Genomic DNA, 23,157 nt, shown 5'->3' on the forward strand with positions numbered 1-23,157 from the left:
TTTGTCCAGATTATTTTCTAGTTTTCTAGTGGTGTCTAACCATGTGCGTGTACTATTCAGGTGTTTGACAGGATTTATATTATTCCGAATTGGGTAAGTTTTGTTCGCTTATATTTGCACTAGTGAATAATGATTGTAATTGATACACAAGGTTTCTTTCATATTAGTAACAAACAAAGTTATTTATGCTGTTTACATGTACACATTTCAGGGGCGGATCCAGGATTTCCTCAAAGGGGGTGCCGAGAAATTTTTCTCAATAGTCATCGGTGTGCTGCCGAAGGCAGCACCCTGAGCGCGTAGCGCGAGGAGGGGGAGAGTACGGGAGAGGGTCTTCCCCGTCCCTTAAGAATTGTGTTTTCTAGAACGTCTTAGATGCGATTTCCCGTGTTCTGAGGATTGTTTTTATGTTTAATTAACAAGAAGAAAACAAAAGGCCCATGGGCCTTAACGGTCACCTGATATATTTATACAGAGAGTTTATTTTGTTTTTAACATGAACAGAAATATTATTCAAAGCGACAAAAAACAATAAAACCACCTTATTCAATATCTAGCATACAGATTTCAGACTAAAAAGTATTTGAAACTAGCACCTCTGTTTCTTAACAAGGAAAATGAAGAAATTTTAGCACACTGACTCCTTTGAGCCCCACCCTACAGCCCATGGGGGTAGGGCCGGCTCAAAATTTTCAAAGTATCAAACTGTCAACTCAAGGTTATAATTCCAATCATGTTATTAACATGTAATATTCAAAGTATCATTTGCCATTATAAACCATACTAAATTTTGCCCCCTCTCTCTTCCCCAGGGGGTAAACGTGAGACCCCTAGAGTCATAAACCTTAAGACACTTCCATCTATGAAGAGTATTTGATTCTACCATATACGGGGCTTGAGAAGAAGATTTTTGAAATTTCAGTAAATTCGACCCTTTTTGGCCCCACCCATCAGCCCCTGGGGGTCAGTCAGTGCTGATATGTGCATACTATCAAACTGCTACCTAATACTGATAATGCTAACTCAAATTGAATTACTTCCAATGGAAATTAAACAAATGTTGGTCCAAAATGTGATTTCCCTATATAAACTATAGTAAAGTTTACTTCCTCCCCAGGGGGAAACATGAGACCCCAGGGTCAAGAAATTCACAAGTTTGATAAAGCACCTTAAGATCCTTCCGCATATGAAGAGTATTTGATTCTACCATATCTGGGTCTTGAGAAGAGGATTTTTGAAATTTCACTCAATTCAACCCTTTTTGGCCCCACCCATCAGCCCCTGGGGGTCAGTCAGGGCTGATATGTGCATACTATCAAACTGCTACCTAATACTGATAATGCTAACCCAAATTGAATTACTTCCAATGGAAATTAAACAAATGTTAGTCCAAAATGTGATTTCCCTATATAAACTATACAAAAGTTCACCCCCTCCCTTTTCTACCCAGGCTATCCGTGACCTTATTTGAGCACCTTTTGCTGACCTCACATATCTTTCCTCCAATTCCCGTTCTTATTCTTGTTGTTCAATTAGTTTTTGTTCAGTCATTGTGACATTCGATTGATTAAGAAAAGCCAGTTTATCTTCCATAATCTTAATATCATTTTGATTTTTGCGGGCATGATTTTTGCAAAATTGTATTGTCTCTTGTTTAATTAGTACCTTGCAAAAGTCCTAAGATTTTCTTTTATTTAATTGCATGATTTCTCATTCCCGTTTTGATTGTATTATCACTTTTAATATACTACCGTTAATCTTCCAAACCTCCTTTCCTCTATTATCTCTAATTACCTTCAATGTGAGTGATATACCTTGATGGTCGGTGTATTTGATTTGGGCCGGTCTTATATCTACGCTCTGAACTGTATTAATTATATCTTTTTCTATCAGAAAATAATCAATCCTACTTCCTCCTCATATCTGTTACGTCTCCATGTATATTTGATTTTTTTGTTATTACCTAATCTCCAAATATCAACTAAATTTAGAGATTTTTTTGTATTTGTTACTCCATATGTCCTTTTAAGGATCCTGTTTTGTACACTTGTTTTTCTATCAATCTTTTCGTGCACCTCGTTAAAATCGCCACCGACTATAAAAGATCCAGCTTTATGGTTTGTTATTTGTTTCTGTACATTTTTAAAGAACACATTTCTATTTTGTTCACAATTCGGTGCATATACTTTAACAATTGTATACACATCATTTTCAATTTCAATGTTGAGTATAATAAATCTACCATTCTCATCAATTACCTTCTTTTGTACATCGATATTCAATTTATTGTTCCATATAACCGATACACCCCTGCTTTTATTGTCACCAAAACTTGATATAGCTGTAGCAAAATTGTGTATTTCATTGTTAATTACATCAACCAGATCTTCTGTAAAGTGTGTCTCCTGTAGAAATGCTATATCAAATTTCTGATTATTAAGCCATTCATATACTCTGAATCGTTTCGATTTCTTTCGAAGACCCCGAGTATTCAATGACAATACATGTATAGTATTAGGGATACCAATCATAATTGTATGCATTTTTCATTATACCATCACAACACATATGGTAACATGCAATAATAATGATAAAAGCACTCAGCTCCTTTGTACAAAACTGGAGTATTTGTATCATTATACAACAATAACAAATATAGCTATACGTATTTCTTATACTTATGAAATTACTCCGTCTATTTCTTACAAATAACTAAAGTACTGTGTCAGTCTTAAAATGTCTTGTTTCATTATCGCTCTCTTTTACATCAGTTTTGTTATACATATACGGGGTTATCGCGGAGTTGACTTTGTGTTGTTCGAATTCAGGGTTTAGGTACTTTAAACCAGTCAACAGTCTCAATACTCTGGTGTCGCTTACTTTAGTAAGATTGTCTGGCGACGCTTTCTAACTGTACACACACGTGCCACGCCGCAGATCGTAAAATTCAATTCATCATTACTCGGTCAATTTTTTTAATATCAAATTGAAATTTGATTAAAGGTGCATTATAGTCATATAAACAACATATCTTCTGTCGCTTACTTTATTCAGTATTTGTATAGATTGTGTCTGGGGACGCTTGTTGTCGCTTGAAGACGCGTGTTGTCGGTTGAAGACGCTTTTTAAGGGACATGACGTGAAGAGCCATTTTTTTAATGAATGTATGTGTTGTATGCACTTCCACTTATGTTACCTTGCTATCATAGTCCGTTCAAAATGTCCACTTTGACCACTTGAATTGTTCGGGAAAGCCCTGGCGGTTTTGAAACGAGGCCGTCAACACAGGTGGTCTGAACGAGATCCAAAGGGGCCCCCAGAGAGGGGGCCGTCAGGCAACTGCAACTTCTTACCGCACTATGAAACCAAGTAATATCATTTTCTAGTCCGTGTTGAAACTTATTGAATCAGTAATTATTCATCATCAGAAGTTAAAATTGCACACATGCCAATATTCAGAATTTAAATGAAGAAATATTTGTTGGCAACTCGGCATTATTTATAGACACCAGGAAATACCTATTACCTGAATGTGACCGGTACACACCAGCGTGAAGTTGGTTACTTATTCAATATTGGGCTAGCCCAATATTGGGCTAGTTTGATATTCAAATGTACCTAACATAATAGTTCGTATGCCGCTTTTTCACACCTATACCACATCTGGGCATCTTCTTAGGTATCCACAGGCAAAACGGCATCAACGATACCCCAGGCTAAAGATGCCCACTGGGCATCATTTCGAATTTCAGTACATAATCGTTAATTTTTCGTTTTCAACAGGCCACGGCATATTGTTATAGGTCTTATGCCGCTTTTTCACACCTATACCACAACTGGGCATCTTCTAAGGTATCCACATGCAAAACGGCATCAACGATACCCCAGGCTAAAGATGCCCACTGGGCATCATTTCGAATTTCAGTACATAATCGTTAATTTTTCGTTTTCAACAGGCCACGGCATATTGTTATAGGTCTTATGCCGCTTTTTCACACCTATACCACAACTGGGCATCTTCTAAGGTATCCACATGCAAAACGGCATCAACGATACCCCAGGCTAAAGATGCCCATTGTGTCTCACACGACGCATTCTTTAACAATATTTGTGTAACACACTTCTTATTATTTATGACTTGCGCAAGTCTAAAATGTCTTGGTTATATCACATAGATTTCTACGCACTCGTATTTTAAATAGAATGGATAATCTGCATTTCTACTGCAGCAGGAACATCAGCATTTTTCCCCAGCATAGTAAACCGAACCAATATAAATTAAATGTCAGCTTTCATTCATCATATTGGTGTAATTATACTAATATTAACGGGACTATTTCTGCAAATTACGAACTACCTTCGTATACAACACCGCCGATTGACTGCCTATATTTATCCATTGTTTCTCTGACGTCATTTCGTACTCTGGGAATCCCCATCTACAGTCAGGTACTGTAGACTTGCCCAAGTGCATGCCTGATACTTTGCAGAATTGAATTATCAGTGACAATTACCATGGCAGTTTTTTTTCTTCTCCAGCGGATGTGCTCTTTCGAAATCTAAAGACCTATGATGAACTGATTATGTAAATGATAAATGATGTAAGTAGCCTAGTTATTTCCGCACCCCATCCCGCTCGTCAATTGATCTAACTCCCCATTTTCTCTATTTTCCTGAATGAAACGGTTCCTACATATATAGCTTAGGTTATTTTTCACTTTGACAATCATACCTATATGTGTATAAGGACGTCAGTTACTTCACTTAGTTAATAATTTATCGTACCTTTACTATTGATGTTATCAATTTTTATCGTTGTTATAAAAAACTCAATCAGTTCTCTAGGTGCGATTTTTTTTATCATCAAATTGTAGCGACCGCCCGAACATCTTCATTGGTACGCATGCGTACGAAAGGATTACAGAATTACTTGCCATATGTTACACTTTTGTCGACCGGAACTAAAACTCCAATGAATGGCAGTTTCAACATATACACTTACATATGAACAGATCCCGTCATAGGAGTCAAATTTCCCCTTCCAGACATCATGACAAAATGTTCGTTTTAGCGAGTCAATCACTGTGACTTATCATTCAAATGCTAATTAGGGGCATCTCCAAGATCTATCGCGTCTCATGTCATATGATGATGTCATGAACAGCTGCAAAGAATCGATCTATCGCGTTCCTTAGTGATCTGATCCTCTAAGTTCTGTTTACGCTGATCAGATTTTACCTGTGCACTATAGAAAATACAAACAAGCATAGCCAAGTGTTCTCGTACAATGAAAAATAAAAATAAATTATAACATCGTTTGAGGAAAAGCTATTTTATTTTGCATTGGTTTATTACAAATACCGCTGAAAATAATATTTACGGTTTTCATTACGTTTTGTATTTACATGTAGCAAACATTTCAATACAAAATACGATGCAGAAAGGAGGTGTTACATAGGAGGTGAAAATCGGCCCACGATAATTTTTTGAATGTTTTCGTGTAAATCAATTAATTTGAACAACTGAAAAACAAGGCTTAAACTTCATCTCGACAGCAAGTTTGACTGCAGCGAATTTTACCTCCCCATGTGACTTTAATAGGATCAGTGTGGCAATAACAAAAACATAATTGCAATCTGCTTGCACATTTAAGTAACATAAACAATCACCTTTGAAATGATATATAACAATTGGCCATATGTGATACCAATTTTTCGCAAATATCCATAAACATGTAAATCTGCTCCCATAAAATGACTTTTCAATTTTTGACAGTTTTGTTTTTGTAAGAGTATTAACAAGATAAAACTCGGGTTCCATCAAACTTCCACACTTACCATTTTCTTTTATAACTCATCTTTTTAGCATATAAAACTTGTGTTGATGGTTCACGGGAAATGCCCACTTTTTGGATCTTCTTTTCCACTTCCCTTTTTGGTTTTCATTAAATATCAAAGTACTGGAAGTACTGAATCAGTTCTGCCATCTGATCTTAAAAATGTTGTATTGATTAATTGATTGGACTATGCTCAAAAACAACAGTTTATGTTTATGTACATGGAATTAGACTGTAGCGCCACATTTTTTATGCATTTTCCTTGAAAATTCATCAATATCGATTTTCATTTTAATCCTTTGCGAAATCCTTTTTTTATTTTATTTCAGTTTTATTTTATTTGAAAATGTGATCTGCAGTATGCATATGCGATGTACTGCATGTGTTTATCGCATGAAAACCCACAATAACTGAATGATACACTTTTGTCAATTATAGTAATAATTCATATTTTGTAATGAATTACATAACTGTTATATTGTTGCTGCAGACAAAACGCATGACCAGACTTATCATTTTAATCAATTAACCATCCTTACATAATTTAGTAAAAAAAAAGGCTCACAGACCCTACCAGTGACAGGAGATATATAGTTTCTTGTTTGGAGAGCTGAAATGTATAATGCTGTATTCACAGCGAGATATACACATAAGGAATAGCCAACTGACACAAATATACAGCTTGTATAGCAAGTGATCTCCGGGAAATCACAGTCTTTGTCTACTGGTTATGAAATTATTATTGATTATGGAATTTTAAATATTCCTTTAGCCTTACAATCTTGAAAAATCATTATTTGCACAAGCATGATAGCCTGCCATTCAGATTAGCTACTATCTAAATCATAACACTATGCTTTAAAACTGTGACATTGAACGTAGACCCTGCATTCACACGGTCAATTGAAAATTGAATGATTGGGAACAAATCTTAGGTAGGGCAACCTTCTTTGATTTCAGATAGTCTTGAGAAACAACATATGATTTCGAAAATTATTTTAAACACTAGTAAAACTTTTGATTTCAATTGACCCCATGTTTTTAAGAAGTCGAATATATTCAATTTTTGAAGGTTTGTGTGAAAGCAGAGCCTAAGTAGATGTTGCTACACTGCATATTTTAAGCTCATTGTACCATCAAGATTAAATGTCATATGAGGATGTTTAGAATATGGTTCGGTAACGTAGGTTCACTTGATTTGACAATACATGCATTATACAGTAATGCAGAAATGCCACTTAACTTGACAAGCGGCAAATAAGCAAATGTTACAGAGAAGACTATGCAATATAAGGACTTTGGTATGTTCCAAACTTAAAGCATCAACAATATTTAGTTTGATTGATAACCGTTAGTTAGCCTTACTTGCCAATATCGCACTAGTCTGGGCACTTCGCATCCCCCCTTTAATAGACCACAACCAAATTGTAGTTTAAACTTAAAACCAATAAAGGTAAAGAAACTGTTAACTTAATAAAATATCTTCAGGAAGGGAAAACTACAGAGTTCCCCAAAAAGGTAAGCATCTTCTATTTTGTGTCAAACCAATTTAATGTAGCATTTTGGCGTAGTGAAACTTTAACCATATGGGGAAAACTAAGAAGCATTAAAAGTAAAAGAACAAAATGGGCGATATCAATATTGATAATTATCATCCTCCATGATTCAGCATGACTAGGTATGATTTATTACTATTAAGAAGGATTATTGCTTTAGAATTTTACAGCTTTTAAATCTTGTCTGGTGATTTCGGATTTCCGTCCTGAAGACATGCAAGCTTTACTATTATGACCAAGTAGTGCTTTCACTTTGGGATTTAACTAACTTTAAAAGAGTTATCACCCTTTTTCAATATTTCTATCTTGTCCCGAAATCTGCTTTAAAAGTTTGACTGGGTTTATTGTTAAAGTATGGACAGTAAAACCCCGTTGTAATGACACCCGTTAAACCTCCAAACCCGTATACCGCCATTCATTTCCTCAGAACAGATTTCCCCCAACGCTAATGCGACTGGTTATGCAAGTACATTATGTATTGTGATGTAAGTTCTGTATTGAAATTGTGGGGATATCAAGTTATTAATTAAACATTATATGTGTGTGACACTTCTATACATATTGTGATTATGATTTGCACGCTCAACAGTTTGATACATTAAATTACAATTTTGAAAGAAAACGTCTTCTGAAGATTATTATTTTTTAAAGTTGTGCATTCAAATATAAAACCATGGCAAAGACATTTTCACAGAGTTAATGACCTTTTCTGTATCGATGGGCGTAACACACACCCGTTTGTGGTGCTTTTTTTTTTTTAATTACGAACTTGGTTAAACTTTGTCAGACTACTGTAGTGAAGCAGCTTTTTGTTAGTAACATATGCAAATTGCGATTATTTAACCCAGCCCCTCTTCATAATCAACATCCATTAATAAATAGATATGATATTGCAACTTTTTCCTGGAGATTTTCAATATCAATCACCAATAGACGCATTTTTACCCACGAACTGACCATACCGTACAGCCAAATCAAGTTATTGGTTGGGGTATACAGCGAGAACAATATGTTCTTGCGTCAGAGAAAGGAAGAAACCCGAATAAGCAACATGGGGCCAGTTCTGAATCGAGATGAGGGGGCCAATAGAGTCCTGCACATCACCAGACATTAAACAAAGTGTAGGCTAAATGATTTGTCGGTTTGAGTCATCTTACTGTACAACAAGTGTGCATACACGTATAGTGTAGCCAAATGGACGGCGATTGTAATTGTCAACTGGTGCATATTTTGCACATTTGTGTATACAGTTGGGAGCAAACTTATCTTAGTATATAGTACACTTCGTAGTGCACACGTAGTGAACAAGGAAATGCACTTGACAAAACATTGAAGTGCACTCCAGTTCACTTCGGTGTTGACTCCACCAATACACTAGGCTACCAAGCTAAGTTTGCTCCCAACTGTACATGTACGTTTCACTGGTCATTTGTCTGATGACGGTGACAGCGTACATACCGTGCTAGTAATCAAAATTTCACACATAAACACTTTACTGATTGTGCTACATAAACCTTCTAAAATCCATTCTTACTAACCTGAAGAAAAGATTCGGAAACGAATGGATGCATATTTCATGCCTGAAGCAGCCCTTTTTAAGGTCCAACTGAAGTTATTATACATGGGTCACATTCCTAGTTTATACAAAATCTTCTTCTCATCTCCCCATAATGTCCCATACTAAATTCTAGTCGAATTATTATTAAAAATTAATGCACAATACTCTCTCTATGATCGTGTGACAGTCGTCATCCGAATTTTCAGTACTTTGATATTTAGCAAAAAGACAAGGGGGTACGGGGAAAGAAGTTCCGTAAAGTGGGCATATTCAGTGAAACATCTTTACAGTCACAAATTGGTCCTTTTTGAGGAATAACATTGTTTTAATGTGTTTTTTATGACAATTAATCAATTTATGCTAAAATATTTAATCGGTCGTGGGCCGCGATGCAACGCCTATTTTCATTATCGTTTTGCGTATTCTCGCGAGAGTTGGCTACAACTGTATCCGAGTTGACAACCTAGGGGAGATAAAGACAAAACATGCAAGAATAGTAAATTTGTTTTGGTTTTAATTGTTTCTTTCAATTCAGATTTTGATTTTATATACTGCATTATGATTTTAAATAGTTCATAACCTAATTGTAATATATGCTTGCATGAAACTGCATTCTCATAATGTCAAAGAAGGTTATATAATATTTCTTAAAAAGCTGCATAAGAGGTTTAACGATGCGCCCTTCCTCATTGAAATAAAATTAGACATCAATTCGAAAAATGCATCTTTAGCATTGGGTATCGTTGTTGCCCGTTTGAATATGAATGTCAATACATTAGACGATGCCCTGTAACTATATAGGTCTGATTAAGCGGCATAAGATCTGTACAAATGTGCTCTTGCAGGTTCAAAACAAAAGCTTAATGAGACTAGGCTAAAATTTGCAAAAGTGCCCAGTGAGCATCTTTAGCAGGGGTATCGTTGATGTCGTTTTGCATGTGGATACCTTAGAAGATGTCCAGATGTGGTATAGGTGTGAAAAAGCGGCATAAGACCTATAACAATATGCCGTGGCCTGTTGAAAACGAAAAATTAACGATTATGTACTGAAATTCGAAATGATGCCCAGTGGGCATCTTTAGCCTGGGGTATCGTTGATGCCGTTTTGCATGTGGATACCTTAGAAGATGCCCAGTTGTGGTATAGGTGTGAAAAAGCGGCATAAGAACTGTTATGTTAGATACATTTGAATATCAAACTAGCCCAATATTGCGTCAGCCCAACATTGGATCGGTCCGATATTGGGCTAGCCCAATATTGAATAAGTAACCAACTTCACGCTGGTCCGGTACACATGGAACGGAGCTAAACACCTTCTCTCAACAAGGGGACAAACCTTTCTGTAAAAAGGAATATTCACGAGACGAATATCCCTTTTCAACCCGTTTTCCGTATAATGTGACCCGGTGGGATGTCCTGCTGGGTGTATTCGGCAGTATGTTTCACGGAGATGCACTATAAAGTCGGCGTCAGTTCCTCCGAGGAAAGATAACAGAGTTATCGCCCCTGCTACACTTATTCATAAATAATTAACGGTAGAATACACACATCAATACAAATATGCATATATTATTAGATTGTTATATTTGTAATTATTTACTAGTGGGGTGACACCTGAAGGGATGTCACAGAACGAATGGAGTGTAGACGACAATAACTCTGTTTAAACACGACTTAAACAGCTATTCAACATGACATTGAAGAAATTGTTCGAGTGTTTTAACAAATTTGACGCCTGTGACCTTGAAAAACTGTGACATTGTTTCTCAGTCGAGTAAATTAAACATTGCGTTTTGGTGCTTCTATAGATTTAGCATGACATTACGGATTTACTGCAATGTAAAATACCAACATACTCTTTTAAGAAAAAAGAAAACAGAAGTTGACCTTGAAATTCGTTGTGACGGTAAACGAAATGGCAAATAAGATAATGGACATTATATAGAGATTGTACTGTATTTGATACACATATTACAATCAATAAGGCAATATGCGAGTGACAGATATCACTGATCAATGATCAAACGGTAACCTATTTTAACCATTGATAAATTCGTTAATAAGAAATTAAGTTACCAGACTAAAGAAATGTCTCATCATTTTTATTATTCTTACGAAACATGTACTGCGTACAGCAATAATCACATGAAAACATTATGAAAAATAATGGTATAACTTGGTTTGCATGATAGGAAGAAAAAACCCAAAATAACTATAAGACTTAACACGAACTGAAAACAGAATAGTTCCTGTTTAATAAACTGGTGTTTTTTTGTTAAGACTTAATTTAAACCACACCTTTAAGCATTAAACACCTTAGCAACATTTAAACAAAAGGTACCAGTCACGTTTTATAAACTAAAATAGATGTGTACTTCCTCTGTATTGTTATTAGCTTGCTTTCCGACCTTCAAATAATGCCTCTTCCGGGTAGGTCATGGACAATTGATAATACGTGGCATTTTGTTATAGACTAGTTTTACATGCATAATACCATAACCAGATCTCTCTGATGTTTTTATGTGTGATTTATAGATGTTTGTTTATGGAATAAGAACTGTTTAAACTACACTAAACCGTACCTGTACCTATCACAATAAGGTAGCTACTTCACGCGCGCTTTATGTACAAATTTGGATAAAGAGGTTTGATTAATTTTCGAACATGGATATACAAATACAGTGAATAATTCACTGTGGAGCCTCGATAGTCCAGCCACAGTCGTCCACAATATTTAAATCAGGTGAGCAATTTGTATATTAATTCTTATTCCGATTGGAGGATAGGCAGAAAGAACAATATTCAAAACTAAACTCTTACGTAATGGCTTATATCTCTGTAAATTACACACACACACTTTTGGCCCTTAGTAACAGCGATGAACCCGTAAAAGGGTGAAACAGCTGTGAAGTGCAGTGCTATTCATTTCTGGTAAAGTGGATCTATTACTTGAATTTAAAAGTATCATGATCTTCTTTTAAATAAATCCTTTGAGGATCACAGTCGCACTGTATCCCATACACTAGATATTCCACTGTGGTTTTTCGTATTTACAGAAACTTTCTCACATTTTCGTTTAGGAATAACAAATGTAGCTAAACTTTATTATCATGAATAATTTGTGATAAGAATATGAGAATACTCACTTGTGATAAGAATATGAGAATACTCACTTTACTCAATTGTCTCTTTAAAGTAGCCTGTCAAACAATAGCGTGGCTTGTTTTATTCAATAAAATATCTCTCCTCGCAGCTTGAATGCAGTTTTCTCAGTGATATTTCAACTAACAAGTCGTCTGCTTTGTCATCAATGTTTGGATAACGTACTGGCATACTTGAGACTATTAGCGAATCCAGTTTCTAGCAACTAAAAATATATTTAATTAAGGACACTCGTACTTCTGCCAAAACATTAAACTATGTATATGGAACTTATTTTTGCGGCATGACTATAGCTTTTGTAAATTATTTTGAAAAGAAAAGTAAACCTTGTGAGACTTTTACGAAAACGTAATGGCGATGAAATAAACAAAATGTTATCAATAAACATGTTCGGAATGTAACTATTCGGCGGGGCCAGACCCGGATTCTAACCCTTAACATCATATTGTCGTACCATCGTTGAGCCTGCTAATTGGACAATGGAAATGTACGAGGCCTAATCTAGTAGTTATATCCAAACGGAAGCCAATTAAAGGTTACTGTATAAAGGAAAAATGTCAGTGTAATTAAATTAAATAGATAAATGTTATCAGCAGCTTTTTTACATATCATGATCATTGTATGTTTTTTCTAAATAATTGTTACCTATTAAATGCAAGAAATATCCAGATTTGCGTTTAAATATATATTTGCATTCTTTTTCATTTCCCGTAAACAACTTGTTTGATAGTATCGCTTGAATGTTTCCCTAAGACTGTCGTCAGTAGTTTAATTGTACGGAGGTTCTTGCCGACTGTTCTGTTTATAGATTATGTTTTAATTGACTCGTGTATTGTCGTTTACATCCGTATGTTGAAAAAATGCATGACATAGATATTTAAAATATCAATGTGATAAGCAGATGACAATATTTACTGCTGAAAGGTTGTTTTTAGGTTTTAAAAAAAAGGAAGCGTATATGGTATAATGGAAACCCTTAAATCGTATTATTAATTTCAACTTTGTATGGAAAATATAAAACACCTTTACGTGAATAATAACTGTATGCAGCTTTTCATTACTTCTGAACTAGGAAGGTTTTTAAGACAGTTTAGTATTCACATTTCTCGCGTGAGCATAATAACATTGTAGAAATGTTTTTCATTTTTTTGTGATTTTGTTGACACTTCCGTAATGTCTTGTTTGTTTAGAATTTGTTATATATGCCCTATTGATTTAGTTGTGTATTGGTTTAAAACATTTACATAGCGAAGTCGCAAAAATTATTTTCATAAATCTTTACTTTATAGAGTACCACGTACGCTTACATAATTTGAACGATGAAAAAAGGTGACGAAGAAATAAATGTTTCCTCTTTGTGAACGACGATAAAAGTGTAAATAAGAATAAATATATTAGTACTAAAGAGTTTCTATTTATGAAACCTGTAAAAGACAAAACTTTTTTTGAAAGACTCAATTTTATGCTATGAAAACGACAGATGTTTAAAATACAATATGCCTTATTTAAAAGTCTTAACAAGACTTAACACTTAACAAAACCAAAGAAATTATTCGCGCCCAAATAACGTTATATTTTTGAATTATTCTCAAACTGCACACATATCAGCAATATAAATACAAGCTTTTTTAAATCATGATTATGGTCACGGTCTTGAAATAAGAATTGTTTATTTCAAGTGTTTTTCAAGAAGTTTCTGATAAATTATCTCATTTATCATCCTATCTCATTAAATAAAATGAAATGAATGGTACACTCTGGAGGATTAAACAAACATTTCAGAGTTAATCACTAGAGTTAATCAAATACCCCAAATGTTTCCAAACATTAGAAAAGATATCTATTTAACCTTTTTACTAGCCTGGCATCCGATCTATTTTTCATGCTTCTTCCGGGTAATTGATGAGTAATTTAGATAACATCAAATATTGTTACGGACCAGATCATTATGCATATTATCTTAACCAGTGATTCCAATTTCTATATGTAGTGTTGTATGTGTTATTATAGTGTTGGTTTATCCAATACAATACTGTTTAAACAACACTTAACATAGTATGAGTATTGCGCTAATCTAGCTACTACACGCGCGCTTTATGTACAAATGGGATAAATAGTCCCGATCATCTTACGATAATAAGCTACGCATATCATACACGGTACAGTCGTGACAGTTCTCTCAAAGTCATGCCAGGCTAAAGCGACTGTATTGTGGTGGTTTGATTAACTAGCCTTCTCTGTAATTAGTTGAATAAATGGCAAGATCTATGTGCATTATAAAATTTAAGAGTAACTTTGAAATCATTGACCATATAACGGCCGGTGTTACATTCAAACTAAGTACCATGTACTTTGATATTATCGTGGATACATTTATTTTAGCAGTTATCATTACATTCCTTGATTAATCTGGTAAGTGGATTTTATACGAAGTATAATATTTTTACAATTGTTTTATAGTAGATGTTTAAATACTGCTTCGCGATTTTCGTAACGATTACATTTAGGATAGTGTGGCGATGTTTACAATATCAGATATTGTTCTTCAGTAATTTATACAGTATAACTGTCTGAAGAAAAGCCTTTAAATATTTGAAATTATTTCTGACCTAACAGAAGAAGGATCATTACATTAATGTTCTAAAAATCTTCTAAAACTGGCAAGCGCAGATATATATTGCCTGCGGAAATGAAGATTCCTTATTTCATATTTACGGCGCAATATTGTACACGTGATATAGGTTTTGTCCTTCTGAACATTAGAACCGTCGATGAGTCCACGGTGAAGTGAATTTTTATATTGTTTGTCTTGCTCTATTGACGGACAAGATTTTAAGTTACTTATGTCATATTTCTAGTGATTGTGAAAGACATGTGTTATTTTGTTGTACTGAAAGAAAAATTATTATGAGAACTAGAAAGTACGGAGCACCTATTAAAGTTTTAGTTTTTCGATGCAGAAAATCAAACAAACTAACATAAAGTAAACATCGATGACTAGTTCGTCCATCGATCAGTGCTAACATGTCTCATACTAATGAAAGTTAGTGTCTAAATTATTCCGCAACCTATGAAAAATTTGATGAAAGTTTTATATAAAATTCAATACAATGATACATATTGAACGCTTTTGGTTACAACGCATATTTTATTCTTAAATTTATATATCATATAAAGAAAAAAGATTCTGTTTGTTTAAATTTTTTAATGTATCCTTTCTGATTTTGAATTGTAGAATATCTTTAAGGACCATCGGTTTTTAAATGTTTTTTGTTTGTTTTATATTGTTTAACGTCCTATTAAAAGCTGATGTCATTTAAGGACGTGTATTGAGATGATGCTTTCTTAAGAAGTTTGTATAATACAATGACCATCAATTAACTCCAAATCCTTTATTTTCACATCAAATTATATCAATGCTAAATTGTCATGTTTCGAATGAATAACAAAACAGTTACAACTACTCTCGTCTCATTTATACTTACCATATGAGGGTTGTTTCGGTGCCATATACTGTCATTTACCATTTATTTGTCATTATACTCATCAATGCATTAACTTACATTTTATTTTAAATGACGAATTATATTTAGTCATTTTTTTTCTGAGATGATATTGAATCGATTCTTTTGCATTGTAGGTTGCCTATTGCACCAAGATGTTACCTCAAATAATCAAACGTTATTTTCCCACTCGTTACCGGTTGTTTTTGCCTGCTCTCGTAATAGCTGGTGTCCTGCTATCGTTTTCACAAGTCCGTCAAATACTGATCAGGGTAAGTTTGATAGAAAATGACATATTATGCCATCTCAATGCTGATATTATGAACAGTATGCTCGGATTTCAAAAACCCACTGACACAGGAGAAGATTTTTTAATGAAATAATAACACAAGAAGCAAAGGTGAACTTAGGAGCAATTCTTAACAAATCAAATTGCTTTGTGCTAAACTAATATGACATGGCAAGAGCAAAAAACGGATTTGTTTATGTTCATTGCTTTCCTGTTAATCGTGTGCTAATAAATACTAATCAGCAGGATCAGGAGAGGTCACGTCTCAATAAATATTCAGTCTGGAATCTATTGATTTTTTTAGTCCTATTTACTTCCTATGTGTTAACGATGTGGTATATTTATCTTTATTTGACCCCGTCAAAATGCATCTGCATGTACTTTCGTGTCTATCTGCTTATCTGGATAATCCAGCTAATTAACTAATGCAGTTTTGGTGTTCCATACATTTCTCTATTGATGTTCACCAACAGATCGCACAGGCGTTCACAGCTGATGCAATACTTTTAGACGCTTCAGCCATTGATTATGTACATGTATATATGGCTGAAGCGTTAGGATCACTGACAAAACGTAAATAATCTGGTAGAAATTATTTGTTCTACCTAAATTACTCCTTACATATATGTAGCTTCATTAGAATACAAATGTATTGGAAAACCTATAGTTTGTTGAAATACTATAAAAGAGGTATTTTATGGTGTGGAAATGATCGTGTTTTTCGAGTAAACTAAAGCCAAAATATCCATACTCAAATATTTATTTAAAGATTTTATAAATCATTGATTTATAGAATATACGTACATTGTATATTGATTTCAGAACAGCTGCCACCGTGAACATTTCAAAACGCCAAAATTCCCACTTTTACAGTGCTTGCTACCGAATTCATAGGACTATAACGTAAATGTAAACTTTATTTTTTGTTGCGTGGTGATTGCCAGTTTGCCAGTTTGCCAGTGTTAGTCAGAAACGACTGATCTACGAAACCTCTAGGACATAATTTAGTTTCAGTATAAGGAAAAGTTGTATAAAGAACACATGTTTTCAAATGAAATATAAGTGGGATATTATGGAGTTTGTCTGGATATTGGTGAGAATAAATAGAAATCTTTACGTCCATCATCTTCATGAAATCTCACATTTGTAAGATCTTCATTAATCATCAACCATTTAGTATTGTATTTGATGTTGGTTTGATTGAATGAGCTTGGCCTAGCTTTGCTTATAAATATATTAATGGTAATAAATAACTATGAACTTTTTTTGTGCATTTTAGGATACACTAACTACTAACCATGGGTTTAGTGACCGTTTCGTGGACATGACAAAATTTACTGCACATTTAAATTTAGGATCAGTTCTGAATGGCTTTTCGCCAACGCTTTCCCCGCAAACGTACACCAAATACAACAACGGGAGCTCCGACGAGGTAAGTGTTTCCTGTCCCTCATGTGGTACCAATCAATTAAAAGATATTATTAACTCACCACAGACACAAAGATGACGTCTTTAGTCATAGTCGACAAGTAAATACAATATCACAGTTGCGATGGAGGAACAATAGCGTAGTTTACAGGTGTTTTTTCAGGTAGAAAATCCAGTCTAAATACTTAATAGGTCAACGGAACACAACTATTAAGAAAGTTCGGATACCTAAAACAGGCTGTCTTGTAACAACATTTCAAAAACAAAATGGGAAAATGGTGTCCTACTATAACAAAAGGAAATGTAACGATTATGAAATTTAAGGGGGTCGGTTTTTATTTATGTTTTTTCTCAAATTCTTAAGAGTAAAGTGTAAATAAAAAAACAATTGGTTCTCTATTTTTGTTGTTATTTAAAAACAAACCATTAATGTTGGGGTAGAATGACATTCAGAGTCGTTAATATATATAGCCTTTGGATAAAATATAACTTGATCATAGTACAAACAGAGATCGGCAAACAGTTGCACACATTACCCATTGGAATACATGTAGCATAATGATATATGTATTCTACTAATATCAACAAAAATTAGTAATATCATTTTAATGTAATAGCGCGTATTCACTAGATTTCCTATTTTAGACAGAAATGACCGTTGACAAGCCTTTTTATAAATCATTTCTGTCTAAAACAGGGAAACACACCGCTATTATATTAAAACGGTAGTACTTATTTTTGTTGATATTAGTAGAATGTATTGGAGTTGTCAACCGAAAAGTCGAAAATGTACCTTCCCCTTTGGGGAGCCTCATATGCCCCTTACTTAGACTTACAAATTAACAATAGATGCGACCAATATCGAATAGCTTTGTTATAAAAAACAGTGTTCAGGTTTACATTGTTGTGTTGTTTTTGTTCTCTATTGTAAATATTGACAAAAGGATGCGGCGGCCGCCAACACCATAAAAAACCTGAACACAATTTAACGCAAGCCAGTATAAAAAAATTGTGAAATATCAATTTTTAGAGGTAGAACTCGCTTTTACGTGCGAGATGTAAATATAATCTGAGGAGTATACACTTGAATGGAAAGCATTTCTTTAAACGTCTGTCGATCAAATTTTGTCCTAAAGGACAATATTTCCGCATATGATTTTGAGTAATTGAGACCCGCCTTACTGAATTCCAACATTTGTTGTCCATGAAATAAACGTACTGAGTATGCATCTGTACATGAAACTACTTCCTGCGTTTAGCGTTCAATACGCGGGAAAACTATTATGCTAATTAAAATACACGTGTATGTTTGTGGTGTTAATACATTCGATAAGCATTCAATGTGTTTGCTTTCGTGAATCGTTTGATAACCAAATTGTCTGATAAGCCGGTTATTCGATCGGAAGATTTTCGGGTAACCGATCACAAAACATTTGACCGGTTTGACAACCCTGATTATAAATCAAATCACTCTAACACGATAGCTCATCCAAAATCTCGAAAATTAAGTGAGTTAGACGTGTTCATGTCAAGACATTTCCGACATTTCAATGATAAATTGCATGTTAACATCATTACTTGAAATACGAACTAAAGGCGTATCTGTCAAAACCTTAATACCTCGATGCAGAAAGCCAAACAAAGTAAGAAATTAAATTGCTCCTTATGGCCATATCCATAATGAGGAATTATCCATGGTACTTGATTTCAAATGTCATGTATCCGAGGGTTGTAAACACCGCCTACTCAAAAATATATTCTATCACTACATTAATCTTTTTTTATGCCTATTTCAGGACAAACTAAGCCGCAAAAGTGGATTGAGCGACCAAATTGAAAACATGACGATAGTGACTGCATATTTTGATTTAGGATCTTTTAAAAAAGGACCTTCACGAAAGTTTTCACAAAAAACGTACATCAACTGGGTTAAAACTTTTAGATATATGAAAAACAATTTGGTAGTTTATACAGATTCTAAAGTATTTGCTGATATGTTTCGAAATCTGCGTAAAGGAATGGAACAGAGAACAAAGATTGTGTTGGTGGAAAGGACGCGTTTTTGGACATTTCGAATTCATGATATAATAAAGAAAATTTACTCACAGAAAGGATATCCTAAACACTATCCAAACACTGTTTTGCCCGCGTATTCGTGTGTACAGCATTCAAAATATGCTTTAGTTGTTGACGCTATCAACCAAAAATATTTCAAAACAAATGGTTATGCATGGCTGGATATTGGATATTTTCGCGACATTGTAAATTCAAAGAGATCTTTCACTCTAAATTACCCGAATGATTTCGACAAGCATAAACTTGCCGTAAATCTAGTTTATCCAACTGTTTCTTTGAACATTAGTTATGAAAAAATAGTTTACAGCAATCAAGTTTGGGTGGGAGGGGGCATTTTTCTAGGAACAGCTGATATTATACTGTCGTTTGAGGCTCAGTATAAAAGAGCTGTTATGTTTCTACTTGACAAACAGTTGATGAGCACAGATCAACAGGTAATTCTTTCAATGTACAGTATACAAGGAAGGAAAGATGTGAACGCGACAGTGCAACTTCAACTTTATTCGCGAAGACAAAACGAAACTAAGTTAAAGAACGGTAACCCATGGTTTTATCTAGGATACAAATGTTTGACGTTTACGTAGACTTGAATTATTTTATAGTATTAATGTCAAGCTGTCAATGCATGTATGTGTCAAGTAAAGATGTTAATTCCGGGACCCTGTAGACAAAACATCATCAGCTTAACGACAAATTTATTCTTATATTTCACATGAATTAATTTTAAAATTATTAAAACTGATTAGAATATAAAGAAATTTAAAAGACAATCTGAAGAATGACAGACAAAAGAAATGTCTATATGAAAATCTGTGAAAACATTTGTTTTCTGGCTTTTAATATGACTTTGTAATGCAAAAGGAGCATGAAAAAAATCCTTTAGGTGACGTATTTATTAGTTCTTTGAGAGCAACATTAGTCGAGCGTAGTAATGGCATTGGATAGGTCAATCTCTGCAGTATTACTTTTCTTCAAATATCAAACAATGGCAATTTCGTAAGCTGTATCCGAAGATGTATTAGATACGAAACACTTCAGTTGACAATTACTTAATTGTTTTTCTATAGCGACAATCATAATAAAACATTATAACCTTTTGATAAAATAAACTTTGAATCTCTTTGCATACCAATTTTCTCGATTCGGCCTTTGACCATCAATTGTGAAGATATGATTTTTTTTAAAACTGCGTAATTGGTATAATTACAACATTGTATAATAAAAATGCATGTTGTTTTTCTTAAATGTAAATCAAATTTTGCAAAACGATGGGTTTAATTCTATAAAACATGTATGGTGTTAATAATAAAACAATACATCATTTGTTTTTGTTTTCAATTTGTTTCTTTTCTTCGTTTAATTAATTTTGGAGCTTATTGTTTGACCTTATTTTCGATTTCGTTCGTTATTTCAGAATATGCAAATTGAATGCCCAAGGAACTTCGAAATTTCGCACGAGTATAAATATGCATTTGCAATATTTTTTTACACATCGGGCGCCATGATTTTATTTATTAATTTTCACATATGAAACAAAATAAATCCGCTTAAGTGAAAATACACAAACGCGTCAAACTAACTAACGAAAAGAAGAAAACTTATCGTTGTAAAAAGACAAAAAAAAACGTATTAACCAAATAAAATAAAAAAAGACAAATAAATATAAATGCCGTCTTAAATCTATCCTTTGGCCGTTATTTGGTAATTTTTTTCGTTTTTAGTAATTTTTGTATAAGTTACACTTAAAAATTACGATTTAATGTTTAACTTTGCTTTACGAGAAGTCGGGGCAAATAAATTTGATTTAGATGACTATCTGCATGGACGAACAAACATATTTAGAATTAAGAAAAAATACTCAATTGAAAAATAAATTATAATAGATAATAAAAAAAAATGTAAACAGACGTCAAATCGCCAAATCGTCACAGAACCCGAATGAGGATACCACAAAGCTAGTACTGGACGCATGCTCCAAGGCCAAAATCCCCCTACAGGCATCTGATATTGAAAGATCCCACAGAGTTGGTAAACCTAGCTCATCAGGAGAGACAGGTCATAGGAAACCCCGTCAAATCATTGTGAGGCTCACTTCAAGTGACGCCAAGTTCTCATTGTTGTCGAACAGCGAAAATTTTAAGAAACACAATTTCCACGGAATATCGGTCAACGAAGACCTTACGAAGTTTCGCGACAAGCTCTTTTTTCATGCCCGCCAGCTCGTCAAATCCAAACACATTAAAAAGACTTGGACCACAAATGGCAAGATAAAAGTGCGCGATCATCAAGGAGCTGACCATATGATCCGTGACGAGGCTGACTTGTGTCCTTTCGGGCACGTTGTCTAGGCATAGCTAGAACTGTATGTGCTAACTTTGGCAACTATAATTAGAATTATTATAATCTCGAATATCACTACTATTGTTTTTGTTTCTGAGTTTTTATGTCTTGCAATAATTACCTAAGGGCATCAAGCACTATTTTTGTAAATCCTTTTTTCTTTTTCTTTTTAACACATGCGCGTAGGCGTAATAGTGTCATTGGGTGTACTTAAGGGGCAGTGTTGCTTTTCATCCCTAACCATGCTTCGAATTTCCTTTGGTGGTCTTAAATTATCTTCACTCCTTTAAACGTTGAATGGATTACAACCCCCGTGTATATATTTTCAAACCACGAACGTATGGCAAAAGTAAGCTAAGTGCGAATATTTGAGTACATGTTTGTATCCTGAAGTCGTTATGTGGGTGTTGTGTAAGACGCTCTTTTTGTATATGTCGGTGTGCATGTGTATACGTGCACTTGTGTATGGGAACATATATGAACGTTTGTATATAAATATATGTGTATATGTATGGGTGTATATGTGGGTACGAATGCATATGTAGATGTACGTGTGAATCGATCATGCACGCGTGTGTCTGTGTGTATAAACAATTTATAAATACATATATTGCTACAAACGTGATCGCTTGCTAGTTTCAGTCATGCATGCGCATGTGAAATCATTCCATACTGAGTGTGATAATGCATGTGTATTTATGTAAGTATGTATGCGTGCGTATGTGTGACATATAATTAAAATACGATACAATTTTTGTTTTTGGTGAAGTAATTTATTTCCCCCTGGGTTAATATATGATAATTACCGTCTCCCGATTTACAATGATTTTCATTTTCATACCCCGTGCTTGCTTACTTTCTAACGTGATTTTGATTATATTCAAAGGTATATTCATTATATATCATTTCAAAAATTTAAACCAGGTTATGTCTAGAGATCTTGCAGGTATGTGCGTAGGATTTCTATATGTTGTTAATATATGATTGATATATCTACGCGTACGCATACGTATTGTGCATGCGTGCGTGTGTATGTGTATGCATGTCTGATATAAGGATGTATGTGTTTGTATTCATAAATGGATATATATGTGTATGTGTCTGCGTGTGTGTGCGTTTTTGTTTTTGATTCTGACTTTTTTCTTTTTTTTAGAGGCGCAGAGCCGTTCCAATTTTCTCTCCCTATTACCTCAACTTCAATCAATTGTGTTCTATAATGTTTTTTCCCTATATCTTCCTTCCCAATATTGTAATACTTATTATCTGCAGTGGAAACCCTGAATGTTATAATAACTTTGTACTTTGTATTGCTCAAACTGAGTATTGTATTGGCTGGTCTTACATTGGTCCTACTCTTGTGATGATGATGTTCCCATTTGATATCACCTAAATATATATAAATGCCAATA

The 23,157-nt window shown here is 34.2% G+C and overlaps 1 protein-coding gene across 1 annotated transcript; it reads left to right on the forward strand.

Annotated features, from left to right (window-relative positions):
- Positions 1-55: 55 nt before the first annotated feature.
- LOC110448680 lies at positions 56-20,569 on the forward strand. Its single transcript, XM_021495063.1, has 4 exons — positions 56-93; positions 15,753-15,887; positions 17,184-17,336; positions 19,129-20,569. Exons 2-4 carry the CDS (start codon positions 15,771-15,773, stop codon positions 19,990-19,992), a joined length of 1,134 nt encoding a protein of 377 aa, XP_021350738.1. The 5' UTR covers positions 56-93; positions 15,753-15,770; the 3' UTR covers positions 19,993-20,569.
- The last annotated feature ends 2,588 nt before the right edge of the window (positions 20,570-23,157 follow it).

The sequence above is a fragment of the Mizuhopecten yessoensis genome, unplaced genomic scaffold (assembly GCF_002113885.1).
Source record: "Mizuhopecten yessoensis strain PY_sf001 unplaced genomic scaffold, ASM211388v2 scaffold4123, whole genome shotgun sequence".
Taxonomy (NCBI): Eukaryota; Metazoa; Mollusca; class Bivalvia; order Pectinida; family Pectinidae; genus Mizuhopecten; species Mizuhopecten yessoensis.